The 23,407-nt window shown below is 34.1% G+C and overlaps 2 protein-coding genes across 6 annotated transcripts in view; one reads left to right on the top strand and one right to left on the bottom strand.

Moving 5' to 3' along the window:
* LOC118264029 (protein yellow) overlaps positions 1 to 14,900 on the bottom strand; it is a 40,000-nt gene extending 25,100 nt beyond the window's left edge. Inside the window, exon 1 of one of the 3 annotated variants that reach the window (XM_035576344.2) lies at positions 14,708 to 14,900. The gene's annotated coding sequence lies outside the window, so the exon portion shown is untranslated. Of the gene's footprint in view, positions 1 to 9,932; positions 10,064 to 10,423; positions 10,443 to 14,707 lie in introns of those variants that run through there. The other 2 variants (XM_035576346.2, XM_035576345.2) reach the window with 2 other exon arrangements.
* LOC118264030 (uncharacterized) lies at positions 10,171 to 23,098 on the top strand. Of its 3 annotated transcripts, XM_035576348.1 has the most exons (6): positions 10,206 to 10,314; positions 16,361 to 16,525; positions 19,250 to 19,397; positions 20,585 to 20,784; positions 22,425 to 22,645; positions 22,782 to 23,098. In XM_035576348.1, coding segments are annotated over exons 1-6 (1,026 nt in total). In that variant the 5' UTR covers positions 10,206 to 10,312; the 3' UTR covers positions 23,072 to 23,098. The 3 variants fall into 3 exon arrangements, with proteins under 3 accessions (XP_035432242.1, XP_035432241.1, XP_035432240.1); XM_035576349.2 differs by lacking the exon at positions 16,361 to 16,525 and having other exon boundaries at positions 10,171 to 10,314; XM_035576347.2 differs by lacking the exon at positions 10,206 to 10,314 and having other exon boundaries at positions 15,956 to 16,525.
* The last annotated feature ends 309 nt before the right edge of the window (positions 23,099 to 23,407 follow it).

Raw genomic sequence — 23,407 nt, 5'->3', positions numbered from 1 at the left:
TTCCTGAGTAATGCGTCGATACAACAACAATTCGAGGATGTTGGTTAAGGTTTCATGAACCGCACCTATTTACCCTTCAAATAATAATATTACCTGCCACAGAAAGAGTTATTTCACAAAAGTGACTGTCTTCACCCCTGATTGTTGCGTTCTCCATTGTTCTCGTATATTATGTAGTTATCATGTTAAGAATAAAGCATTAAATCAAATTAAGTGCAATTTTCATGTCAGTAAGCCACTCAAAATGTCAGCTGGTGAACGGATTTGAGGAAATAATATAGAGTTGTGTTGACATCTTCTTAGAACAGGCCTGAAATATGTGTAGACCTTTTGTCCGTTTATTTATAATCCACTCTTTATAGATTTTACGATACTATTTCAAATAACGTTAGCAGTTATGAAAGACAGATTAATTTTAGAAACTAGGTTGCACTTGTTTTACGTTAAGACTTGTTAACATTTAGAAAGATTAAGAATTAATTAAACATTGCAATAAGTTGGAATATTCCTTGCTGACAGACGTAACAAATCAGTGAACACGGATAGTGTTGTAGCGTAACGAGGTCAAAGAAGTGTGCATGTCCGACCAATTGGAGCACCTATTACTACAATGTTAGTCGTTTTTGAATGATGCCCATATAGCCCAGCCTTTAGAGACAATGGCATCCACTGGTCTTACGACATTCACAGGAAACAGGGCTTGGCCGAACAAAAAATTTGCTTTTTGAATGTCAAATTTAGCAAGTACATTCAACACAGCACATTCCCTTTTTTTGAAATTGATTGAAAAGGTAAATGAAATGAAAGTTGTGCATGCAAAAAATACTGAAAGTTGCATTTTAGAGAAAGATTAGCAGCTGAGGGAAATTGACCCTTATATGCTTACATAGGTCGTGAGCTACATATGTATGTATTAATGGTATATAAATTACCGTAATGCAATATAGAGCAAGTCGGTATTATTATATTCACGTGCCGGATTCAAATTCTAATATGGAACCAAGGTTAAAGTGCGTTCACCGATTAGTTCCTCAAAGTGCCTCCAAGCAAAAAGTCAATGGTTCATAAAATAAAAAGTGTAACCTTACCTATGTACGAGTAATTAAAATAAAGTAAGGACAGGTTTATTTATAGCCTAAATTAAAATGCTAGCTGCTAACGTATGATTAGCATCTAACATAGGTAAGTAATAATTTGTAATTAGTGAATGTAATGCATTGTTTTACCTTGTACTCATACAATATTTAAGTGATTATGATGAATATTTCCTCTAATTTACTGAATTATAGCCTTTTTGGTATTAGTTACAAAGTAGCTATTCGATGTAAGATATAGAAACTAGAAATCACTAAGCACAATCTAGGACACATGTTATGTCAGTGTATTCCATAAAATCTTATTTGTAGCACCAATTAGTGCAAGAATTAATGAATACATACGACTCCATTTGACATCGTTAACCGTATATGCCTTAAACTTTTGACATCACTATTAATCGTGTGATTGCATCGAATTATTAATTTAGATCATAGAAAAACTGCAATCGAGAAGTGTATCTATAGTTTTTAGTTTCAGTATCCTGAATTGAATTAGTCGAGACAAAAGGATTTTCTAGATAATCATGAATCATGGCAATGGTCATTGACTTTGATATTATTGTTTTAGTTGTGAAACATTCGCTACAGTTTCTGTAGGAAATTCCCAAATAATCTCTTATTCGACACTGGAATTGTTGTAAACAACAAAACAGCCATATTACATGATCTTAGCAATGATCGATTATTATGATATTAGAATCGATTCTATAATCACGAAATTGCAAAACAATTGGGTATAACATTCCTTGTAAGCCAGTCACACCTACTCGTAGTTGCAGCATTTATAACCTCAAATAACTGTCATCTAAATGTTGAACTATATCATTTAACATTCTGAAACTCTGTACAAAGACAAAGCGAATAATTAGCTAAATTACCAAACATTTTAAGGTATCGTATTGTACAAGTTTAACTTATTTGTGAGATGCTTAATTAGATTGGCTCGTTGGTCGAGTGCTTGCAAGTACGGCTGCCTGACAAGGGGTCTCGGGTTCGATTTCCGGGTCGGGCAAAGTATTACTGGGCGTTTTTGATTCTTTGAGAAAAAATCTCAGTAGTAGCACAGAGTCTAGAATTGTGCCCAGTATATGGGAATAGGCTCACCCCCTATTACTTGGGACTTGTTATCTCTGCCTACCTCTTCGGGGACAAAAGGCGTGACGTTACCATGTTTAATAAATTGTGTACATATATAGGTGCATACGTATCTACATTAAAGAATTTTACACCGAAAATATTTGCAGTTATAAATAAATATACATATAAAAACAACAGGAATTTACCTAAAGTCATTCAGCGTTAACGAGAGGTCGAAAGAAACCAGTTTTGTTGAAAAAATTGCAAGAGCAATTAAAGTTATCGTGATTACTACAACCGACGAAAGCAATATAGGATGTATATAATAATATATACCTACAATGTTAGTATACACAGGTAGATCACTATCATATCATTCAACAAATGTTATTTTAGAAGTTAATATTAATTTAAGAATTAAAGTACTCTACACAATCACTTTATAGTATAAAACAAAGTTGCTTTTTCTGTGCCTATGTCCCTTTGTATGCTTAAATCTTTAAAACTTAGCAACGGATTTTGATGCGATTTTTTTAATAGATAGAGTGATTCAAGAGGAAGTTGTATACGTATATTACACATGCAAAATATATTACTATTGCACCCATGCAAAGCTGGGGCGGGCCGCTAGTATTATATAAAGCAATCTAGACAAGAATATTTTCTAGATTAAGGATGTAGATTAAGAATTTTAAATATATTTTGTATGTTTTACCATTGTTTAACACTATTACATACATACATACTATATACCGGATAACCTTGTATCTATTAAAATATGTAAGTAATTGCTATTACTTAAAAACATGAACAAATAATTGAGCAGTAGATTACTAGGCACTTTCAACATTACCAGAACACTGGATTTGTATAGTTATTTTAGTAAATTACATACATTTATTTTTTACAGTATAGGAGTAATTGCGCCTTTTATTATATTAGAGCATTTTTGTAAGACATAAAGGTCGTTGTAGAAACATGGCGTACAATAAAAAAAATTATAATAACTATCGTGAGATATACTAAATTAACTAAAAATCACGTTTTGCTCACGTAAATTAATGGAGAAAAGCTCTACTAGTTTCGAGTCACAGAGGGACTCTCCATCATGGGCAGTGAGCGGAGACGTGGCAAAATAATTATTAAATTATGAATTTACAGACCACTAACCGCTTCATATGTATGTGTTTTAGATTGTGCTTTTTTATGGAACATTTCTAAGTCTCTATATATGATACGTTTACAGAACACACGTGAACATTAAAGATATTGATCAAAATCATAAATATATTTACTAAACAAGTCTATAAAATCAAAATAATCACTCACAGTGTCCTAGAAGAAATAACAAAAATACACGAATTTTTAAACAAAACCTCGTATGTTACTGCCATGTAACTTAAAATCTGCACCTAATACGCATGTGTAGTAACAATAAAAGAGCGGTGTTTTGATTGGCTGACCGACATAACAACAGTAAATAAATCAATTTGCCACGAGATTGAACAACAGATTAAGTAAATTGAAACGTATTACTCGTATTATAGTTTTTATGAATTACGATTTTTATCTATCAACAAGATCTTTTATAGATTAAGACTGAAGATATCTCTTCTAAGATGTTACTACTTAAATAAGTTAGGTGCTTAATAAACGCGTGTTTTAATATTTCTCTCAAATTAAAGTAGGTTATCTTTGAAAGTATATTTAAACGATTAAACAATCATAGGTAATCACTATCGTTATCGCTATTGCTGTAAAGTGCGCCTCTGCCTACCCCTTTAAGAATAAAAGGCTTAACGTTGCACATAACCACTATGTACCAGACATTAGAAAAAATAAACTAAACTATAAGAAACATATAACTAGATTTATCTAATAGGTAGTTAAGTTTAATATATTTTTTTATATCAAATACCAGTATAGGAGCATAATAATAATTATGTATTTTACAGCATATGAATAAAAAAAAACTATAAAATAGTAACTTAAAAATATTAGATAATAAAATCCTCAATAAAAGTGCAATCGATAAAGGTAATTAAGAAGGTTAACAATGTTAACAATAGGTTAATGTTTGGTAGTATTCATTTCTAGGCTGTTACGACCGGACGCATAATAGCAATTAAAGATTACTAGGTAAATTAATGTAATCATAAATATACGATATATTTTTTACTAAGGAAGAAGGCAATTTTATTGTGATCGCTTCAATCATAAAATATTCATTTTTAATTTATTGTTGTTTCAATATTTCAATGCTGTAGTGGGTATTTACTTTTTTATGTACTCTTTTTCAGCAAATTCTATAGCTTCTTTAAAATTATGACTACAGTATCAAATAGAGTAGTTTAAAGGTTTAAAATTATTAGATTTTAGATTTAGATTTCAGCCATGATCGTCCCACTGCATCCCCCTGCAGGTAAAGGCCAGGAAATAGGAGGGTAGGGACCTACCCTGGAGGGTAGGAATCCTCCTGAAATTATCCCTCTGAAATTATATACTACATAAATAGTAAGTAGATAGATTTTAAACTATTTTATTTGGAGGTCAAATCCAGGGCCTCTTAATAGGATAAAGGAGCCACTAACGGCAATATCTAACTCATAAACATAGGTACCTATATCTCTTGATTTTTGTCAACATTACTACGGCGACCAGAACAGATGGTTAAAACACTGAGAACGCAATCGAGGCCACATTTAAGTGAAACCAGACGTGATGTGAAAATGCCTTCACCTATACAAAACTTTTACGCTGACGGCGCGTGCGACGTGCAGATTTTTGACAGTGACAGTATAGTGTAATGTAATATTTTGTATAGTTAATAACTTTTGTATACTACTAACTTCTGTCGGCATCTTGATAAAAACTAGCATAGGTATGTGTTATTCTGAACGAAGTATCTATAATTAATCTATCATTTATATAGGTTCTGTATTTTTTTCATGAACATTCTACATTACAATACAATTAATTATCTAATATTGTTATTTATTTTATACCTTATATAATTATGTACAGCAAATTAAGTGTTTCAAATTAGAAGTTCACACAAATTAATATTGACACTGACATTCACCTTGATCTCTAGAGTCAAGAGTCCAACTATAACTATAAATTAATCCATTGCAATGCGCGTATACTTAAGAACTATTAGGTAATAGGCATTTTACCCCATTTAACATAACCTATCTATAATAAACTAATTAGTCATCATAAATCATATGCAATTGATAAAAAATGAGTGAAACTCAGATGGTGGATGGTAATTTCTGACAACCGGACTGACTTTGTTTATAACTGAGTGGTCGTATGCACGCTACCATCTACTTCCATTTCCACTTGTATATGTATGTATGTATAACTTGATGTCTAGTATGTCGTGCATGGTTTCAACAATGATTGGCAGCGTTGGAGCGAATGACCGTACCACTTCGTGTGTGTGTGTGTATGGCCATCGCAAACTGATGCTCGAGTAGTTATTATACAATGTTTGCATAATTATAGTATAATTAGATTGATTAGGAATTGTATCTATGTGTTTGTTAAACTGTATAGATTGGTTTGAAGAAGTTTTGGTTTTTAAAATACGAAACAAGTATTTCTATAAAATTAAGTTTATTAGTATACTAGCTTCTGCCCGCGACTTCGTCCGCGGAAAATTTCTTGTTTTAACATAAGATCACACTCGGCGCTATTGTAGCTTCCTATTAGTAAAAGAATTTGACTGTAGCTGCTCCCTGTCTTTCTGCTGCTAGACGCTGCGAGCGCTGAGCGCTAGTCTCCCTAATCCTCGTTTCAGAGACATGCTGCCTTAAATCAGGGAGACATTGCGCACATTAATATACTAAAGTTGATATCATACTCGGACGAAAAATCAAAAGAGCCCAATTAATTAATACCGTGATTCAAATCAAATCGAAATTTCATTTAAAACTGAAAGGTAACAAAAAGTTATAGGTACAAACTGCGTGCAATCATCTGTAAAAAAAAAAAAAGGTATCCGATCCGGCACCTACCTACGTAGGCAATATAAGGTTTGCAAAAACAGTGGTCACGGTGAATGGTTATTGAAATAACACGTTGATACCAACATGTGTTCCAATCTCAAGGTTCCGACATTGATATTGAAATCTTTTTACTTTTTAATAACACTAGCACATAAAATAATAACTTAGGTTATAAGTCCAAGGTGATACCTAAGTACTAATATCCGCGGCAGGCTTTTCAACTGTAAGTATTTCCTGGTCTAGTTTTACGTGTCCTTAATAAGATCAGATTACTTTAATAAGAACATTCACTGCTTGCTTGTTTTAGACTATAGTCCTCCTTCTCCTACTAAAGGTAAGGTTTATAGTCTAAGGACGTTACTGCCTTTTTTTATCTCGCTCTGGTTATACGCCTCGTAAGTTTTTCTAAATGCGGAAAAATATGCTCATTACATCTTTTCTAACAATCTACAATTTTAATGGTAATAGTGTCACTATTACCATTAAAATGTCCTTTATTTCTATTTTCGAGACATTAACGTCATATTTTAATTAAATATGAATGGACGATCTGCTCTGATTATTGTTTTATGTTATGCAAGATATAACACTTCACCAAATATAAGTAGGGCTCCTTAATTGATACAAAAACTAATTGTACTCGCGTGTTATTCTTACAATTGCTTTAATAAATTGTGTGACTACTAGAATTAGGCTATCGCACTAAAATATTTATTAGATAATAGTAATTGAATATGATTAATTGAATATATTTTATATCCTATTAATTATTAAGTACCTAGTTACCAAACACATTGAAAAATTATGATGAGTATAAATTAATGATTCGTAACAATATTATTATTTTACGATCTTAAAAAATCGTCCGCTTGTTCAATGGTTAACGTTGAATAAAGAAGAATCACGAATCAATGGAATAAGTGGTTCAATTGAAACGGAAAGTGAGCAAAAAGTTAATACGAGCTAACCGGTAGCAGTGCGAACGCATGTATCAGCTGATGACGTTTCGTCACTTGGAACCACAACAAACAACTTTCTACTAGGGCTGTGAAGAGTACAGGTACTCTCTTTGCATGTACGCGACAATATAAATACACCTAGGTGCGTATTTTGTATTGGCTTTATTAGACTACGAGTACTAGGCCTATTTTATGTATGTAAATAGTCCACTCTTGGCGCAGGTGTTGTAAGACCCAACTAAGGGAATACATTTTGGTTGAGAGGCGTTTTAATAGCAGTAGCGCTCTTTGACCTTTATAAATTGTGTTCTCATTGTCTATTATAGTACATTAAAAAAAGTAAATCTAAATACTAAACCAATTCTACGTTCTATTGTCAAATCTCAATACTAAACCAATTTTACGTTACATTATCCAGGTTTTAATTATGTCCTTATTGATTGCAAAACTTAGGTATTCATTACATAACTGCGTAGTCATGCTTTCTTAGGCCATATTTGCATAGAATACTCGTTAGTCACCGTTTTACAAGGAAGTGTATATAACAAACCAACTATATACATATAAATGATCTCCAAAAGCACAACTCATGAATGTTATTACGAATGAGTTTCTATGTAACTTAGGTACTAGACATTTCTTAGCAAGGTAATAAACAAAGATCTTGACGTTTATACTGATTAAAGTACATAATTGATGTTATATAGCAGAATAAACTCAAGGTTCATAAGATTTCATTTTATAATAAATAATATTTTAACTCTAACTTTCTCACGCTTGCTAACCCTAAAGATTCATCGATCAACTGACCAATGATGGCGTTGCTTGAAGTTCCATATCGGATATTAGGTATAACTAATAAGACCCGTATTCTTACGTTGTCTATTAATAAATAACTTTAAAGCATGTACGTAATAGGTTTTTAGTACAAAATTAACTATTTTAGATTCCTCATAATAATTATTATCCATATGTATATGTTAAAATGCTTGCACAATACCAAATATATGTCAAAATGACAATGTGCATATATATCTAATAGCATAGGTACAGGTTGTCATGTCAATGCTTATATGTTAATCATATCAACCGGTAATCTATCTAAACTGACATAAGGAAATTGAAATAACTTAAAAAAAAGTAGAATCCGGAATTAAGGTACCTAACACTGCTTGATTGCGTTTTAATTACATGAATAACAATTAAAAAGATTTTTGCATGCAAGTATTTATTAATATGAAAATAATAATCATTTAATTACGATTAATTTTAGTTCAATTACTATTAGTGAAGGATAACTATATAATCGTAACCTATTCATATAATCCGGTGCGTCCTAAGGACATGAGTGACTGTCTTAGATCTCGCAACGAAATAAATCAGAAGATATTATTAGAGAAGAAGAAAAAGAAAATTATAGTTTCCACTTCACTCGGTTAATTTAATGCAGGAGATAGAATGACTTAAGCCTAAAGGTACAAAATATTCAGCACAATTCTCATGCCTGTTACATGAAATTGACTCCATTAATAGGCCTAATTAATTCAAAATCCCTGAATCGAATTAAACGATCTATTGTCTATAGAGATATGCGATCGAAAGTGGCGCGCTTTTGCAAAACCGTTCCAAGGATATGTACTCAGTAACTTTGCAACATTATACTTGGCAAAGTACATAAGTAAGGTACTTGGTGTAACAACAAGTTTATTTTTAATTTCAATATGGCGTTTCGTTTGTACGTGCAGGTAATATCTACGAGCAATGTAAAATATTTACCACGGCGCTACACTTCCTGATTTTATTGTATTTATAATATTTTACTTGCGTGAACGACTTGCCTTAAATGGATTCAAGTACTTGATTCTTACTGAATTATGTCATTCAGTTTCCTCTTGACATAATTTTTTGCTATATGAAACTGGAATGATAGCAGTTTATTGTACTGAGTGAAGAACAGGATGTTTTTAAAATTATAACGTAAACTGGTAGCACGAGGAGTTACTTTACAGATAGGTAGTAAGTTACTTGTTTCATGTTAAATTTAATTGAATTTCGTAAAACTTTAATGAGCATTAAGTGGTATATCACGTACCTACCCGTCCACTTTTTATAGGTTACTTTTTATAAAAAATTCAACGACAGAATCAGATAACTGAATGACGGTTGAAAGTCAGATGTTTTTTGCAATATTGCGTTTTATACATCATTTGATGGACAAAAAATCGCTGATTTCGATATGTATATAATTTAATATAGCAAAAAATAACACATAGATCACATTAGCCTTTCAACCGACGGCTACCTAAGTATTTTCGCAAAAAAAAAGGACACGGATATGAATCGGTTCACCTGTCACAGAAACACTTTTGCAATCCTTATAGCCGATGGATTACTATTGCTACACAGTAACAGCACATGGTCAGTAGCGTAATTAACACGACTACCGAGCCCTGTTTGAAAACAGGCTTCCAAAAGGGAATAAAAACACGTGTGAAAATAAATTATTTATCCGCCGAACTTAATTCACTTTTTACACCTTTCCACGCGCACTTCTTACAACGTTTCTTTTAATGTCGATAATTTATTACCTGTCTGTATTACGTAGATACTTTAACGCGAATTTATTTCGTGGTTACTCAATATTATTCTTTAATGGCTATCTTGTAACAATCGTTAATATCAAAGAGCTGTATTTGCTAAAGTTTAACTTAATATCCCATGGGGACAAGGCCACTAATAGAAAACCTCACTAATATTTAAAACAGAAAATATAAAAAAGTACTTACGTTATTTAGATCACACACGTCAATTGCGTTGGAGGTTTATGGTAAAACTGTACTTATAACCCTAGAACCCTAGGGTAATATAGGTAATATTAACCAAGGCGAATAATAGACGCCAATAATAATGCCAAATAAAAAATAAACAATTGGTTGTCATAATGGCAGCATATGATTTCATTTCTTTTAGGATTCCGTGACCCTATTGTTTGGATCTATTTACAATAACATAACATCATGCCTTTATTCCACCTTTGAACTCTTCACACTATGCCCGACCACCGACCAGGGAAGCTAAATCGGATACTCTTTTCGGAATCTAGTAAAATAAATAATACATAACTTTGATTTCTAAGTCTACAATAGGTACATGGCAAGCAATTAATATGTAAGTACCAGATTCACGTAGTACGAAATAGTTTGTGTCACTTCATTATGTGGTTTAGTTCGTAACAAAGTTATGTACAAATGTAGAGTCGAATTCAAACACTACATACCTCTAAGTTATTGTAACTTCTTTGCGCTAGTACCTGTACAATTCTTACTCACGTAAGTTATGCTTAAGGCACACTTTTTTCAATAAATATGTCGCAAAGGCACGATACACATCGAGTTAACGAAGCCAGAACCTATTCTCACCAATTGTAATATTTACCCACTTTGCTAAGAACAATGGCTAACTTGTACGCTAGTATGGGAACGTGCATATTGTAAATATTTTGACACATAGACACGGGTTCCTACCAAAAACATAATGTACTAACTATTATAGTGATTGTTTCTACTCACGAGGATAATTTAGCCACTGTTGTATGGCTAGCTAGATACCTTGTCAGGCAGAATCTACTAAGATTTACCAAATTGTAAACAGAGATTGTTATTATACGTTATATGTCAAATAATAATATGACTTCTTGGACCAAGTAACTATAAATCCTTATAGAATAACTGCCTTACTCAGAGTCGTTTAATGATTAATTAAATCATGCCGGATAAAGCCGACGCGGGGCCCGTAGCAAATATGAACATGGGGCCCTTGAGTTACATTGCCTATTGAAATTTAGGATGTAAATAATCCAAAACGTTTACAAAATAACTTTTAACGCTGTCATTTTAACGATACTTTGTAGATTTGTATGTATATCTATTATTTGAGCATTTCTGGACGAATTTGCATGATTATTTTTTGTTCGGTAGGGTATACTTTATGAGTATCGCAACTAAAAAAGTCGGTTAAAATTCTCTATCTCAATAACTACTTTATTTATTTGTATTGTCACAGTCACTTAATTAACTTTATTGTGATTTCTATGTGAGTATGAAGTTCCATTGGCCATTTCTGGTCTTCTTCATCAGTTCCACCTCTTTAAAGGTTACTTTTTGACTGTAAATGCTTCAATTCTAGATGAATATACCAAAATTACTATATAGTTCCCTATAATATTTGAGGAGTTCCCTCGATTTCTCTAAGATTCCATCATCAGATCCTAACTTGGTGACAGTGGGACCACCTCAGAACTATCTACTTTTGAACAAAAAACCTCCATGAATTTTGAAAATCCGTCGACAATTATTGACGGAGTATTAATTAACTTTATTGTGATTTCTATGTGAGTATGAAGTTCCATTGGCCATTTCTGGTCTACTTCATCAGTTCCACCTCTTCAAAGGTTACTTTTTGACTGTAAATGCTTCAATCCTAGATGAATATACCAAAATCACTATATAGTTCCCTATAATATTTGAGGAGTTCTCTCGATTTCTCTAAGATTCCATCATCAGATCCTAACTTGGTGACAATGGGACTACCTCAGAACTATCTACTTTCGAACAAAAAATTGAATTTTGTAAATCCGTCGACAATTGACGGAGTATTCGATGAACAAACATACAAAAAAAAAAAATGTATACAAACAGCCGAACATAGTACCTCCGCCTTTTTGTGAAGTCGGTAAAATTAGTAACGTGGTCAGAATCAGATAATGAGATCCTAGGGAAATCGAGGGAAACCTGCAAATTCTGAACACATGTTCTCTGTTCCTGATAATTTCATAAAGTTCAAAACTATCAATGGGTAGATAATACAATAATATATATTTTTTGTCAGCTTTTTTTGTTGATTTGCGCACAGGCGTGGGGCCTAGATTTAATTCTGAATGACTAACTGCCGTACTCAGAGTAATTTAATGATTACTTAAACTATTCCTTAGGTACGGTAACGATTTTATTCCGAAAACAACTTCAAAATTGTTAAGAAGTGGAATGAATCATTAAATGACTCTGACTGCGGGGATTAAACACAATGTAGGAGTTTATGTAAGGAAATTAAATCTGTGAAGAATTCTTATAATGATCAGTAAATAGATCAATACTTTGAGTAGATTTAACCATATCTACTAGCAACTCGTGGTTAATAAAGTAAATTACCAGTGTTACAAATGTTCTGCTCTATGCTACCTACCACAGCTACCCACGTTAACATTCCAATAAGTGGGTCAATCACCACCATAACTTAGTTATGGTAAAAAAAGCAATTTATGTTTACCAGTTACTCAACCAGCACCAAAACATTCGCACATTCAACGGATTTTATGGCCGATATTAGGAAGTCAAGCACCTAATAGGAACTGGAACATGTCCCTAGACTAGACTAGATACTTATCTTTTCCTACAGTTACATACTTAGTGAGGAAATTTGCAATTTTTTAAGAGACTGTTTAGAACAGTGTTTTTTGCTACCAGAAATGTGCTATGCTATTAGCATTGGTGGAAACGGACTCAGCTAAACTATGTTTTTATGTGGGAAGATGCTATGGATGTGTGTTACAGATGGCTTCCCTACTATCGATACATCGCATACCCGAGCTGCGCATATTCCTCGCACAGCTACATTGCTTAGTATCGGTGGAAACGGTCACAGTTTCACAGCTTAGCTATTACATCTTTTTTAGCATAACTACTTTAGTTCAACTGTTACATCTTCGTAACATAGCTACTTTAGCTTAGCTATTACATCTTCGTAACATAGCGACTTAGCACTTTTTGGTGGCAAAGCACCCTTACTCAGATTACTGAGGGATTTGTTATTAGAGTGATATTCTGAAGTAACATTTTACAGCATTTGTTTCAATAGTAGCGATTACATGTCGAAAGATTTACCCATATAACATCATAGAACTAGAGCTATTAAATATTTTTCATACACACAACAAAATTTAGGTATATAATGCCTGCCACTTAGAGAATTAAAAGGAGATTTTTTTTGATATAATTATTTCACTTATGCTGTATTACAAGTAACTACAACAAAAAGAATTCTTAATACCTAGCTATCTACGTCACAATATCTATTAATTTTTCGACTTTTTACAAGACGATGTCTCCCAATAACTAGTGTATAATTTAGATCTAGTCTTCTAAACTAACAAACAACATAAACAGATATAATAAAAGTGTAACAGACCGATAAAAATCTAATTCCGAATTAAATTACTGACAGTAATACTCATTCTTAATGCCACATGTATCTTACAAGATTAAGTTAAAACGTACCAAAGTAAACAATACCTAAAAGATGAGTAAATCTATACTATCTATACTATACTAATATTATAAAGCTGAAGAGTTTGTTTGTTTGTTTGTTTGTTTGAGCGCGCTAATCTCCGAAACTTCTGGTCCGATTTGAATAATGATTTGTGTGTTGGATAGTACATTTCTCGAAGATTAAGTTAAAACGTACCAAAGTAAACAATACCTAAAAGATGAGTAAATAAATAATAAAATTGTTTGCAGCATAGTTTGACATCTTGGCCGGTTAAAACAACTTCCTCCGCTTGTTGGACGTCCAGTCATTGTGTCGGTGTTTGTAAACATACACCGGCCAATTTATCACACAATGAACTATTGTTTACCTCGGAATATTATAGCTATTGCCTAAACTCAATTACCACATTTACCAATTATACTTATCTATAGCTAAATATTTTCTCCTAATGATATGCTAAAGTATTTGTTTTTATCACAATAGGTCTATTCACATTCAGGATTTTATTGTTTTTTCTGAGATGTTTGTTATGTCAGTATTGATTTTTTTTCTGAATCATCTGACGCATCACATCTGGTGTTTGATCAGTTTTTTATTCAGTTCCTGCTCTTATTTCAAGTGATAGAGTCACAAGGGTCAGTGGTCAGTGTAAATATTTTATTTTTCATTTCGAGTTTTCTCGTAATTTTTTATTTTCGAATAATCATAAAATGGTGAACTAAAATAAATGCGTTTCATTGATACCTCTCTCATTACTCTTATATCTCAATCAACCTTCTTAACAGTAAACGTTTATTTTTTAATCCTACAACTTACCAATAGTGCACTAGCGTTTTACCTATCTATCTGCTAAAATGATAATAATAAAAAAAATATTGGCTGAGTCCAAATTCTATTACTAGTTTTTGCTATAAATAATTATTATTGTTTATAGATTTTAAAATTAAATAGTATCCAGTAAATCAAGAAAAATCCAACATCCTGAACACCAGTATAGTTATTTTTAATATCAATTAAAACACAAGCTACGTAAATAACATACAATTATATGTTTCAGATTCACTTTTATAAATCAACGTGAAGAGCAGCTTAAACAGAAACACTCCTACTCTCTAATATTTTCCAAAAAAAAAACTGCTTAAAATTTTAAAATATTTCTTTAATTTATTTTTGTATTTTATAGTAAACACTGCACAAAATTTTCTATGGTAGTATAAAATAGCACTGCACTGTGTACCTGTATAGTGAGCGTGGCGTTGTCGCCGGTAGCCGGGGAAGCGTGCGATCGGTCGCAAGCCGCAAGTCGCAGCACGTGTTCAATCACAAATTCGCGAGCTACGCAGGGAGGCGAAGCGTGTCACGGTGCGCCGCCTACGACCTATACTGGAAGAGAACCTTCGCACTCGCACCGATTTTACTCGCCCCTCTACACAACATAACACCTTAAAAGTAAAAGTGGTTGATCCCGAAGGCGTGGCAGCCGGCCGGCCAACAGCCGTGACTCGGCATTGCCTACACTACATTATGTTATTATCAAGGTGCGTGGCCTGCCAATCGTGATAGCTATCACGCTTGCCAATCATGCATTTTAATAAGGAAATGTCAAGATCATATTTCGGGGGACTTAGGTAGTCTTTTACAAATCACAATATAATCTAGACTCTCCTAAAATAAAGCACTTATGACCTCAGCTGTCTTTTATTATTTTCAGCTGCAATTATAATAATAAGAATTAATGTGGGACGTGTGACGAAGTAAGTCAGTCAAAAAATCTAAACAAATATTAGATAGTTAATCTTGATATACTTAATAAAAAAAGAAATGAAATACTGACCTAAAAATTCAGTAAAGCAAGTACAGTAAGGTGTTATTCCGATTTTAATTTAAACAATAGACAATAGCCATATCTATATCTTTACTAAAGATTTGATTGTCTGCCTGCATTAAATAGGCTCCAAAATTACCAGATCAATTTGTAAAATTGTTTCATTAGTTATTGATTTACTTTTCATGGAGTTACTTACCTACCCTACTAAGCTATTTGCATCCCGATATTCCTACTGGAGTAGAATCAACATGAATTAAATCTTTCTAATTTCATGTGGGTGAAACCACAGAAGGAAACTTAGTAAAATAATTTAAAAGAAACCTTTGTTACCTTGTTAATTTTTAAATGAAATCAGATTAATAATAATAACTAATGACCAAATGCAACCTACGTGTACATAGAATATCCTTCCTAAATTACTAGACTCCACGCAAACCTGTACTTTAAAAAAAAATTAAGACAAGTAAGTAAGTATTAATTAATGATAGAAGGTAATAAGCAGGTGAGTATTACGGCGCCGGCGCAGCGACGTAGGTACTTACCTTACCTATGTACTAAGGTAGGTAGGTACTAGATAAATGCCGCAACTAGTGGTTCCCAGGCTACACAATTGCCGGTTTTTGTCCTCGATCGATATAATACAGCAGTATTGGAGACTGTGAGAGCAACAGGAAACATGAGCCCAGCCCTAGTGTCGGAAGAGTTAGCTCATGTTCCTGCAAAAACAATTAGAGCGAAACGGAATTCGGGTCCTATCGATTTACATTATCTTTGTTTCGTAACTCTATCTACCTACCTATGTTGTAAACAATACTTAGGTACAATAAAAATGGCGAACGTGAAGCATTTTTGATTTCTGACTAATTTTAACAATGCATAAAATTATATAATTCTCTGAATTTAAATGAAACTTTCCACGTCAGCTCTTTAATTTTAATGCTATACATATAACTCTAGTGAATCATTATTTGACGAGTCTTGTTTATTAGAATTGCTCTTCAGTTAAGAAATTATGTTTTATAAATTCATAATAGTTTTAATAGTGATTTCATTGAAACTAAGGACTTCAAATGGACATAACACAAAGAACTTAGCATGGAATGGAGGGCCAGTGAATCTACAGTGTGAGTTCGGCCCGGATTTGTGGACTAATGGATACGTGAAGGAAAACGTGATTGCAGTGAAGGCGTTACAGTTTCAAGATAATATTTATGTCATCACACCGAGGTATTTTTTTTTACGAGACGTATTACCTGATGGTAAGCAATCGCCGCCGCCCATGGACACTTGAAACACCAGAGACAAGTGCGTTACCGGCTTTTTGGGAGTTAGGAATTTAAGGGTTGTTGTTCGGGAATGGGGATGGGGAAGATTGGGAAGGAGGGTTGGGCCTCCGGTAACCTCACTCACACAACGAAACACAACACAAGCGTTGTTTCACGTCGGTTTTCTGTGAGGCCGTGGTATCACTCCGGTCGAGCCGGCCCATTCGTGCCGAAGCATGGCTCTCCCACACTTTTTTATTTTCAACCTCATTCATATAGTTAAATTTAGATACGCAAACCGCTATTTATATTTGAACTATTTGGAAAACTACTTAGGTAAATAAAAAAAAAATCAATAATTAATTACATAATCATCTTGGTTTGGTTACCAATCCTATGATTAGCATAAACTATTTCTCGCATGACTTGACTTGTCAAATACCCAGCACCCATACCCACTACTATCCCAAATATAGAATCTTCTCAACTAGATTTGTTCTATATATACTTGAATTGATTATACAGGCTGTAACAAAATACCCATATACATCAAGAAGCACTGAAGAATACAGGTTGAATAGAATCTCTACACAAAGTTTCAGCTTAAAATACGATTAAAAAAAATTGGTACCAAATTCTTGGTGTCACATGGTTCTTGATTTTAAATCATCATACAAACGTATCACAACACTACAGGGGTCACTCGCTAGTTACGAAACATTTCTTCTGTAAATCTGATCGCCTAGTACCAGTATTTACCTAATTATGATGTTCGGTTTCTGGAATTTTATGAATTGGAAAACTTCATAACTTTGTTCCATGAAAACATGAGTTTAAAAAACCCTTCCCGTATCGTTTGTTATGTTGTCTAGGAACCGTGCACTTGATATGTATACCCCCTTTTTGTTACACCTTGTATATATTTGAACACCTTTTTCTAGTCTGGTGACCTAGTGTCACAAGTATACAGGTTGTTTGCCTAATGTCTAATCATAATGAAATAATCATGTCGTTTTATTAGGGCAAGTGACCCGGTTGTGGCCACCGACCCCTTTGTGGCCATTTGGACCTTCAAATATTTATAACTAAGGCATGGACAAATAAATTACTCTGTGATTCATCACATCATTTTAAATACTGTACACAGTATTTAAAATATTGAATATTGGAGGCACTGATACCGTTGGCAGCTTTGATGTGTCAAACTTCACTTCGATGCAATAAGTCATTCTTTTTAGTTGAGGGTGAAATTGTTAAGATCTTAACAAAAAGGCTAAGGCGAGCGGGTGAGGATTTGGTTTTTATTTTTGGACTAAATCTTTGCTTATTGTTTGGATGTTTATGTTAATACTACATGAAGAATATATTGTCTAAGTGAAACTAAAGTTATTTTGTCGCCATATGTTTCTGAAGTGCGGTTATTAGAAGGTGGCCACTAATGGAGACAAAATTATGAATTTCTCCATCTTTGGCCACATGGCTGGCCAAAACTAATGTACACAGACACCCGACTTCTTCCCCTTTATTTTATCGTGGCTTTTTTCCTTGGCTTTACATATCAACAAATACATATTTTTTATTTTCAGAGATGCAATAAATTGCCTTCACACAAAGGGGAGGTCAGTTTACTTTGCAGCTTTTACCAACGTCATATAAATGTTGATCTCTTTATTTGTAAGTTAAATTCAAGTGAAGTAATAATATTTCATATTTTCCAAACTAAATAAAAACCATTGTTTGTAAAATGTCCAATTTAATTAATAAATTTTGATTACTTTTATTGTATTTTTTGATGGCCAGAACTGGCACACGACCGTGGCCACAAATGGCACGAATCTGGCCAAAAATGGCACAAACTCCCTTTTTTTTTTACTTTCTCATACAGTTATTTTTCTATTGGACGTTCTTTAAAAAACCCAGGGTTTTCTTAGGCAAGGTTAATACATGTTAAATGACTTTTTACAAGAAATATGTTCGTGATAACAAAAACTATAAGTTAAGAAAGCCTCAAAGTCGACAAAATTCTTAAAGTGGCCACAACCGGGTCACTGACGATACAACATTGTATTTAATTATAATGTCAAGCTTATTCCTCAATTTTAGAGTTCCACAGTAAAATTCGTACCTGGTAAATGTTCGTTTTAAAATATTTATCTAAATCTTCATTGTGAAGTTTTCAGATTTTTCTGTCTGTGAACAAAATCTAGTATGTAAGTAATAAACTTACTATTCGACGCTACTTTTGGAACGAGCCCCTAGCTTTACTGACAGACAGACTGGCGGACAATTCAATTTATCGTTGACGACGACGAAAGTGCCTAACTAAATAAAAAATAAATGCTTTGATTTTGACTACTATCTTAGATACGTCTACCTACTACACTGGGGAGCTATTGCCTTTCAAACGACATTCGTTACCAAAATAATTGTATCAGAAAATATTTATCAAGAAATGAAAACGAAAAAACGATAGTTTCTTTGCTCCCAAGTGCATTAAAAAAATGTTAGCGAATTACCTATGTATTAATTAGGAAGCCATTAACTAGATCTCATCTCCTTCTTAAATTTCATTTTCCATAATAGTATAATTTTGGAAATTAATTTCTGTCTAGTTTCTCTAGTCACAACCTTATAGCAAGAACTTCCTACATTTGCTGGGTGGTATAACTTACTGCCTAATTTACAGAATGAAACAAGATGTTCTGGCGACACTTTGGTTGATTATTCGAGACAAAAATGGCGTGGAACTCCAACCTTATCCTGAGCTCCGAGATCACAAGCTAACTGACTGCAATGCTATACAAAATGCTGTTGATTTCTATTTGGACCATCTTGTAAGTATCATCATCCTCGTGCATGCATAAGATTCGTGATAATTAATGATTGCACGCACCTCCTGACTAAAAATCACGCAGGAACTGTGAAAACACGCCTATAACAACAAGCGGAGGATCTCTATGAGAATTTCCACTTTATGGACAAAATAATTTCCATTTTAAGGTCAAAAGTGGGGCCTACTACGCCCTACATTTCACTAATAATAAACTCTATAGCTAATATCAGACTGAATAATTTGCTATCATTATTATTCAATTAGACCGGACGGCGTAACAGCAATATTTATTCTGATTGTGCTACAATCAATGTAGCTAAGATTTAAATTAACATCCGATCGCCATATAGCAAAGTACTCACTTAGCTATTTGTAATAGATACGACTAACTGAAATTCTATAACAAATTTCCGTCCAATAATAGGTTCAAATTTATTCTTTGTAAAGAATGCCTCACCATGTGTAGTCGCCTAAATACTCCTAATCACTAAAAAAGTGTCATGGTTATAGGAATGCAAAAATCGCACCCAGAAATATAATATATCGTAATCGCTTCATGAATAAGTCAATCAGTGCTAAGTAATAAATCTTTTATTATCGGTAGCAACAGTAAACAAGGTCATTTGCTAAATATTTCAACCATCGAACCCCCTATAGGCCCCTGGCAATTTTGCATAAGTGAGTACTTAATTTACACTGTCAATATTGCTGCAATGAAGTCGCGACTTAAAATCAAGGCTCTAGGTTTAGAAATGTAGATAACGCACACATCAACAGATCGTGAGAATCCACTGCTGGAGCCTCACCTACATAAGAGAGATTTGCCAAATCTTTATTAGTTTAGCAGGTGGGTGGGAGGACTTGGTTTTAAAAGGTTGGTGTTTATTAGAAATTACTACTGCCTAGTCAGGTTAGTGATTCTTTAGATTATAGATTCAAATGGTGATTCTGCAGAACCCATTCAGATAAATATGCAGTGTTAATTTTTTCTCTTTCTTATCTTTTGAGACAAAAACTCAGCCAATGTATTTATTCTTCCGCCTCGGGTGAGCCGAGAGGGAGTAGGTATCAGACTCTTGCTGACTAAAAATCTCCTTTTCCTGCTTTGAACCCGACTCCGGTAACCTGTTTCGTTGTTGTCCGCAGCTCCATGTGCTTACCTCTCTGAACTACAAATTTTGTTAACAGGGAAAACTGTGGATCCTAGACACAGGAGTCATCGATACGCTTGCAAATCCAAAATGCACATGTCCGCCAAAAGTCGTCGTCATCAATTTACTCTTTGGAAAGTTGGTAAAACGCATCGACATCAGTTCTTCTCTTTTGGAAGCAAACTCCTTGCTGCAAACCATTGTCGTTGAATACGATTTAGGTGGAAACACTTTCATGTATGTACTTATTTAGCCTACTTATTAAAAGGTAAGCGTCCACAGGCCCGCATCGCACGCATCGTACGCACTCTGTATGACGTCATCAGTACGGATCGCATGTGGCACTGTCGATGATGCGGTCCGTGCGGTGCGAATCAGTGGACGCACTTGTATGACTTTCTATACAAGGCAAACTAAAATCCATTGCGTACGATGCGTGCGATGCGTACAATGCGGGCCTGTAGACGCTTACCATAAGGAATCAATATTATTTCATAAGATAATTGGTACTTAAATGCACAAGTATTTTTTATTGGTTGCCTAGGCCTAGATTTTGTAACGAAGTATAATAAAAAAAAATTATAATTAAATTGATTTAGAGCTCAACAATAGAATAAGTAGTTTCGTAATATAACCTGCGTGTCTACCTGAAGTACCTAATTAATGTATATAGATACCTAAGTATATAGATACTTAGATATTTCTATGTGTTACTAACTGACCTGCCCCCGAAACTATTTTAATTTAAATAAGTGTTACCTCCACAAATTAATTAATTACTTAGTTGTAAAGTACTTAGTTGTCAAAGAGCCAGACCACCACAGATGGGGCCCAGTTGGGCTGATGCCTGATCCGGAGCTGCGGACAACGTAAAAGGTTACCGGGGCTCCGGCTCAAAGCAGGAGAAGGAACGGGGTGGTTTTTAGTCAGTAAGAGTCTGACACTCCATCCCGCCTCACCCAAGGCGGGAGAAAAATTCAAACAAGCAATACCCACGTCATTGGATGATTTTCCCCCTCAAAAAAAAAAAAAAAAAAAAAAAAAGGTTGTGTTATAAACATTTGAAACTTTTGAAAGTCGTCCTGACAACTGTCCTGAACCTATTTCATAATTTTCAGTGGTGCTGTAATTACATCTCATTTGCAAAAAAAACAGACAAGCAATACCCACGCACCAACCTACATGTGAATGTTTTTTACAAGCGGACTATCGTATTTCGTCTACCATTTTATAATTAGATAAGTAGGTAGGTATAATGTGTCTAGTTCTGGTTAGTCTTATTATATCTAGACAGAATTTAATATATATAGGTACCTACCTTTTCCTACTCCTGCCTTTCTAGCCGGAGCCCCGGAAAACCCGCTAGGTAGTCCGCAGATCCGTAGGTACCTACCTACCTACGTATCTCGTTAGCATGGTGTCCGTAACCGCGACTACAAAACATAGTTTAATTTGATGATATAGTGTCCTATGTAGGTAAAATATGCTTGCTTTTATGGAAGCAAACGAGTAGATGGATTACAGATGATAAGGGATCCGCGCCGCCTAGCGCAACACTAGAGGCACCACCGCGCCACAAGTCTGTTGCAAATGTTTTGGATCCGTCCATTGTCTGTGAAACAAAATGATGGATCTTAAAAATTGATATAAGCTAAGTAGATAGGTACCTCACACTATTACTAGACTGCAGATCTATTCTCGCATGGAAGAGGTACCTACTCTTTATGTAATCCGCAGATCCACTAATTGTTTTTCCGTTCTTGCATTAATTTATAGCACCGACGCATAATCGTTAAGCAGTTCGTCGGGTTAAGTGAGAAAGAGAGAAAAGATATTTAATAACCCAACTGAGATCCCGTTTCGTTTTTTTTTTCTAGATATGCCTCAGATGCATCAAGAGGAGCAATTCTTGTGCACGACATGTCATCAGGTGCTGGATGGTCAGTGATTGCCTGTGGTCCCGCCAATGGCCTGCAGATTTCACTGGTGAAGCGGGTGGCACACACAGTCTTAATCGTAGTCAGGTTGCACCACCCTGGCATCGTTGAGCTCGACACTACTGCTTTGCGAAGAAGAGACTCCATTGCTCCACTTACAGGTAAGCATACAGACTTTCTACCATAGCATGTATTTAGGTATAATTGTTTAATTTAGAAGTGAGATCGTTATCGTGAAATATCTTTAATTTAATTTTTTTTCTCCTTTCATAAATTTTCTTTCTTTTATTTTTTCAGTTTTTGGTGAGCATAGCAAACCAGTAGTGCTGTTGGGTGCAGAAGGTTACTACGTATATCTCCGTCACATTGAGTGCTCAGATGTACTAGTGTGGAACACACGGGACCCGTACAACGCATCCCGTCTGGACAACATACACTCAGCCGGCCCTCGACTGGCTACTACATCAGTAGCCGGTGACCCACTGAAACCTGTGTTACTGATCCTTGATTCAGACTATCTAACTACGCTTCGAGGGAATACACCAACATATCATAAAATTACTTTCGTAAATAAAAAATTGCATTGAAATAAAAAAGTTATAAAGTGAATTATCTAATTATCTAGTTGCTTGTTTACTTCTAACACTATTACCTGTCTGTCTACCCAATCAATAAAAACAAGTATCATATAATATTAGGTAGCTAGTAATCCTTGTAGAAATACTTGGTAAAGCTACATAGTCATTATTTAAATGATTGCACAAAGACATTTAATTGGCCAATATGATTTGATTGGCATAATTTAGAGAAAAAATTGCAACAATAATTATAATTCTATTGCAAAAATATCTGCACTTAGATTAATGGCTGATAAGATTAGGAGACTGTATATACACATAGTACTAATCTTTGCAGGCCACAAT

Source organism: Spodoptera frugiperda, chromosome 26, assembly GCF_023101765.2.
Source record: "Spodoptera frugiperda isolate SF20-4 chromosome 26, AGI-APGP_CSIRO_Sfru_2.0, whole genome shotgun sequence".
Lineage (NCBI taxonomy): Eukaryota > Metazoa > Arthropoda > Insecta > Lepidoptera > Noctuidae > Spodoptera > Spodoptera frugiperda.
The sequence above is the reverse complement of the archived record's forward strand: the minus strand, read 5'-3'. Positions and strand labels throughout refer to the sequence as shown.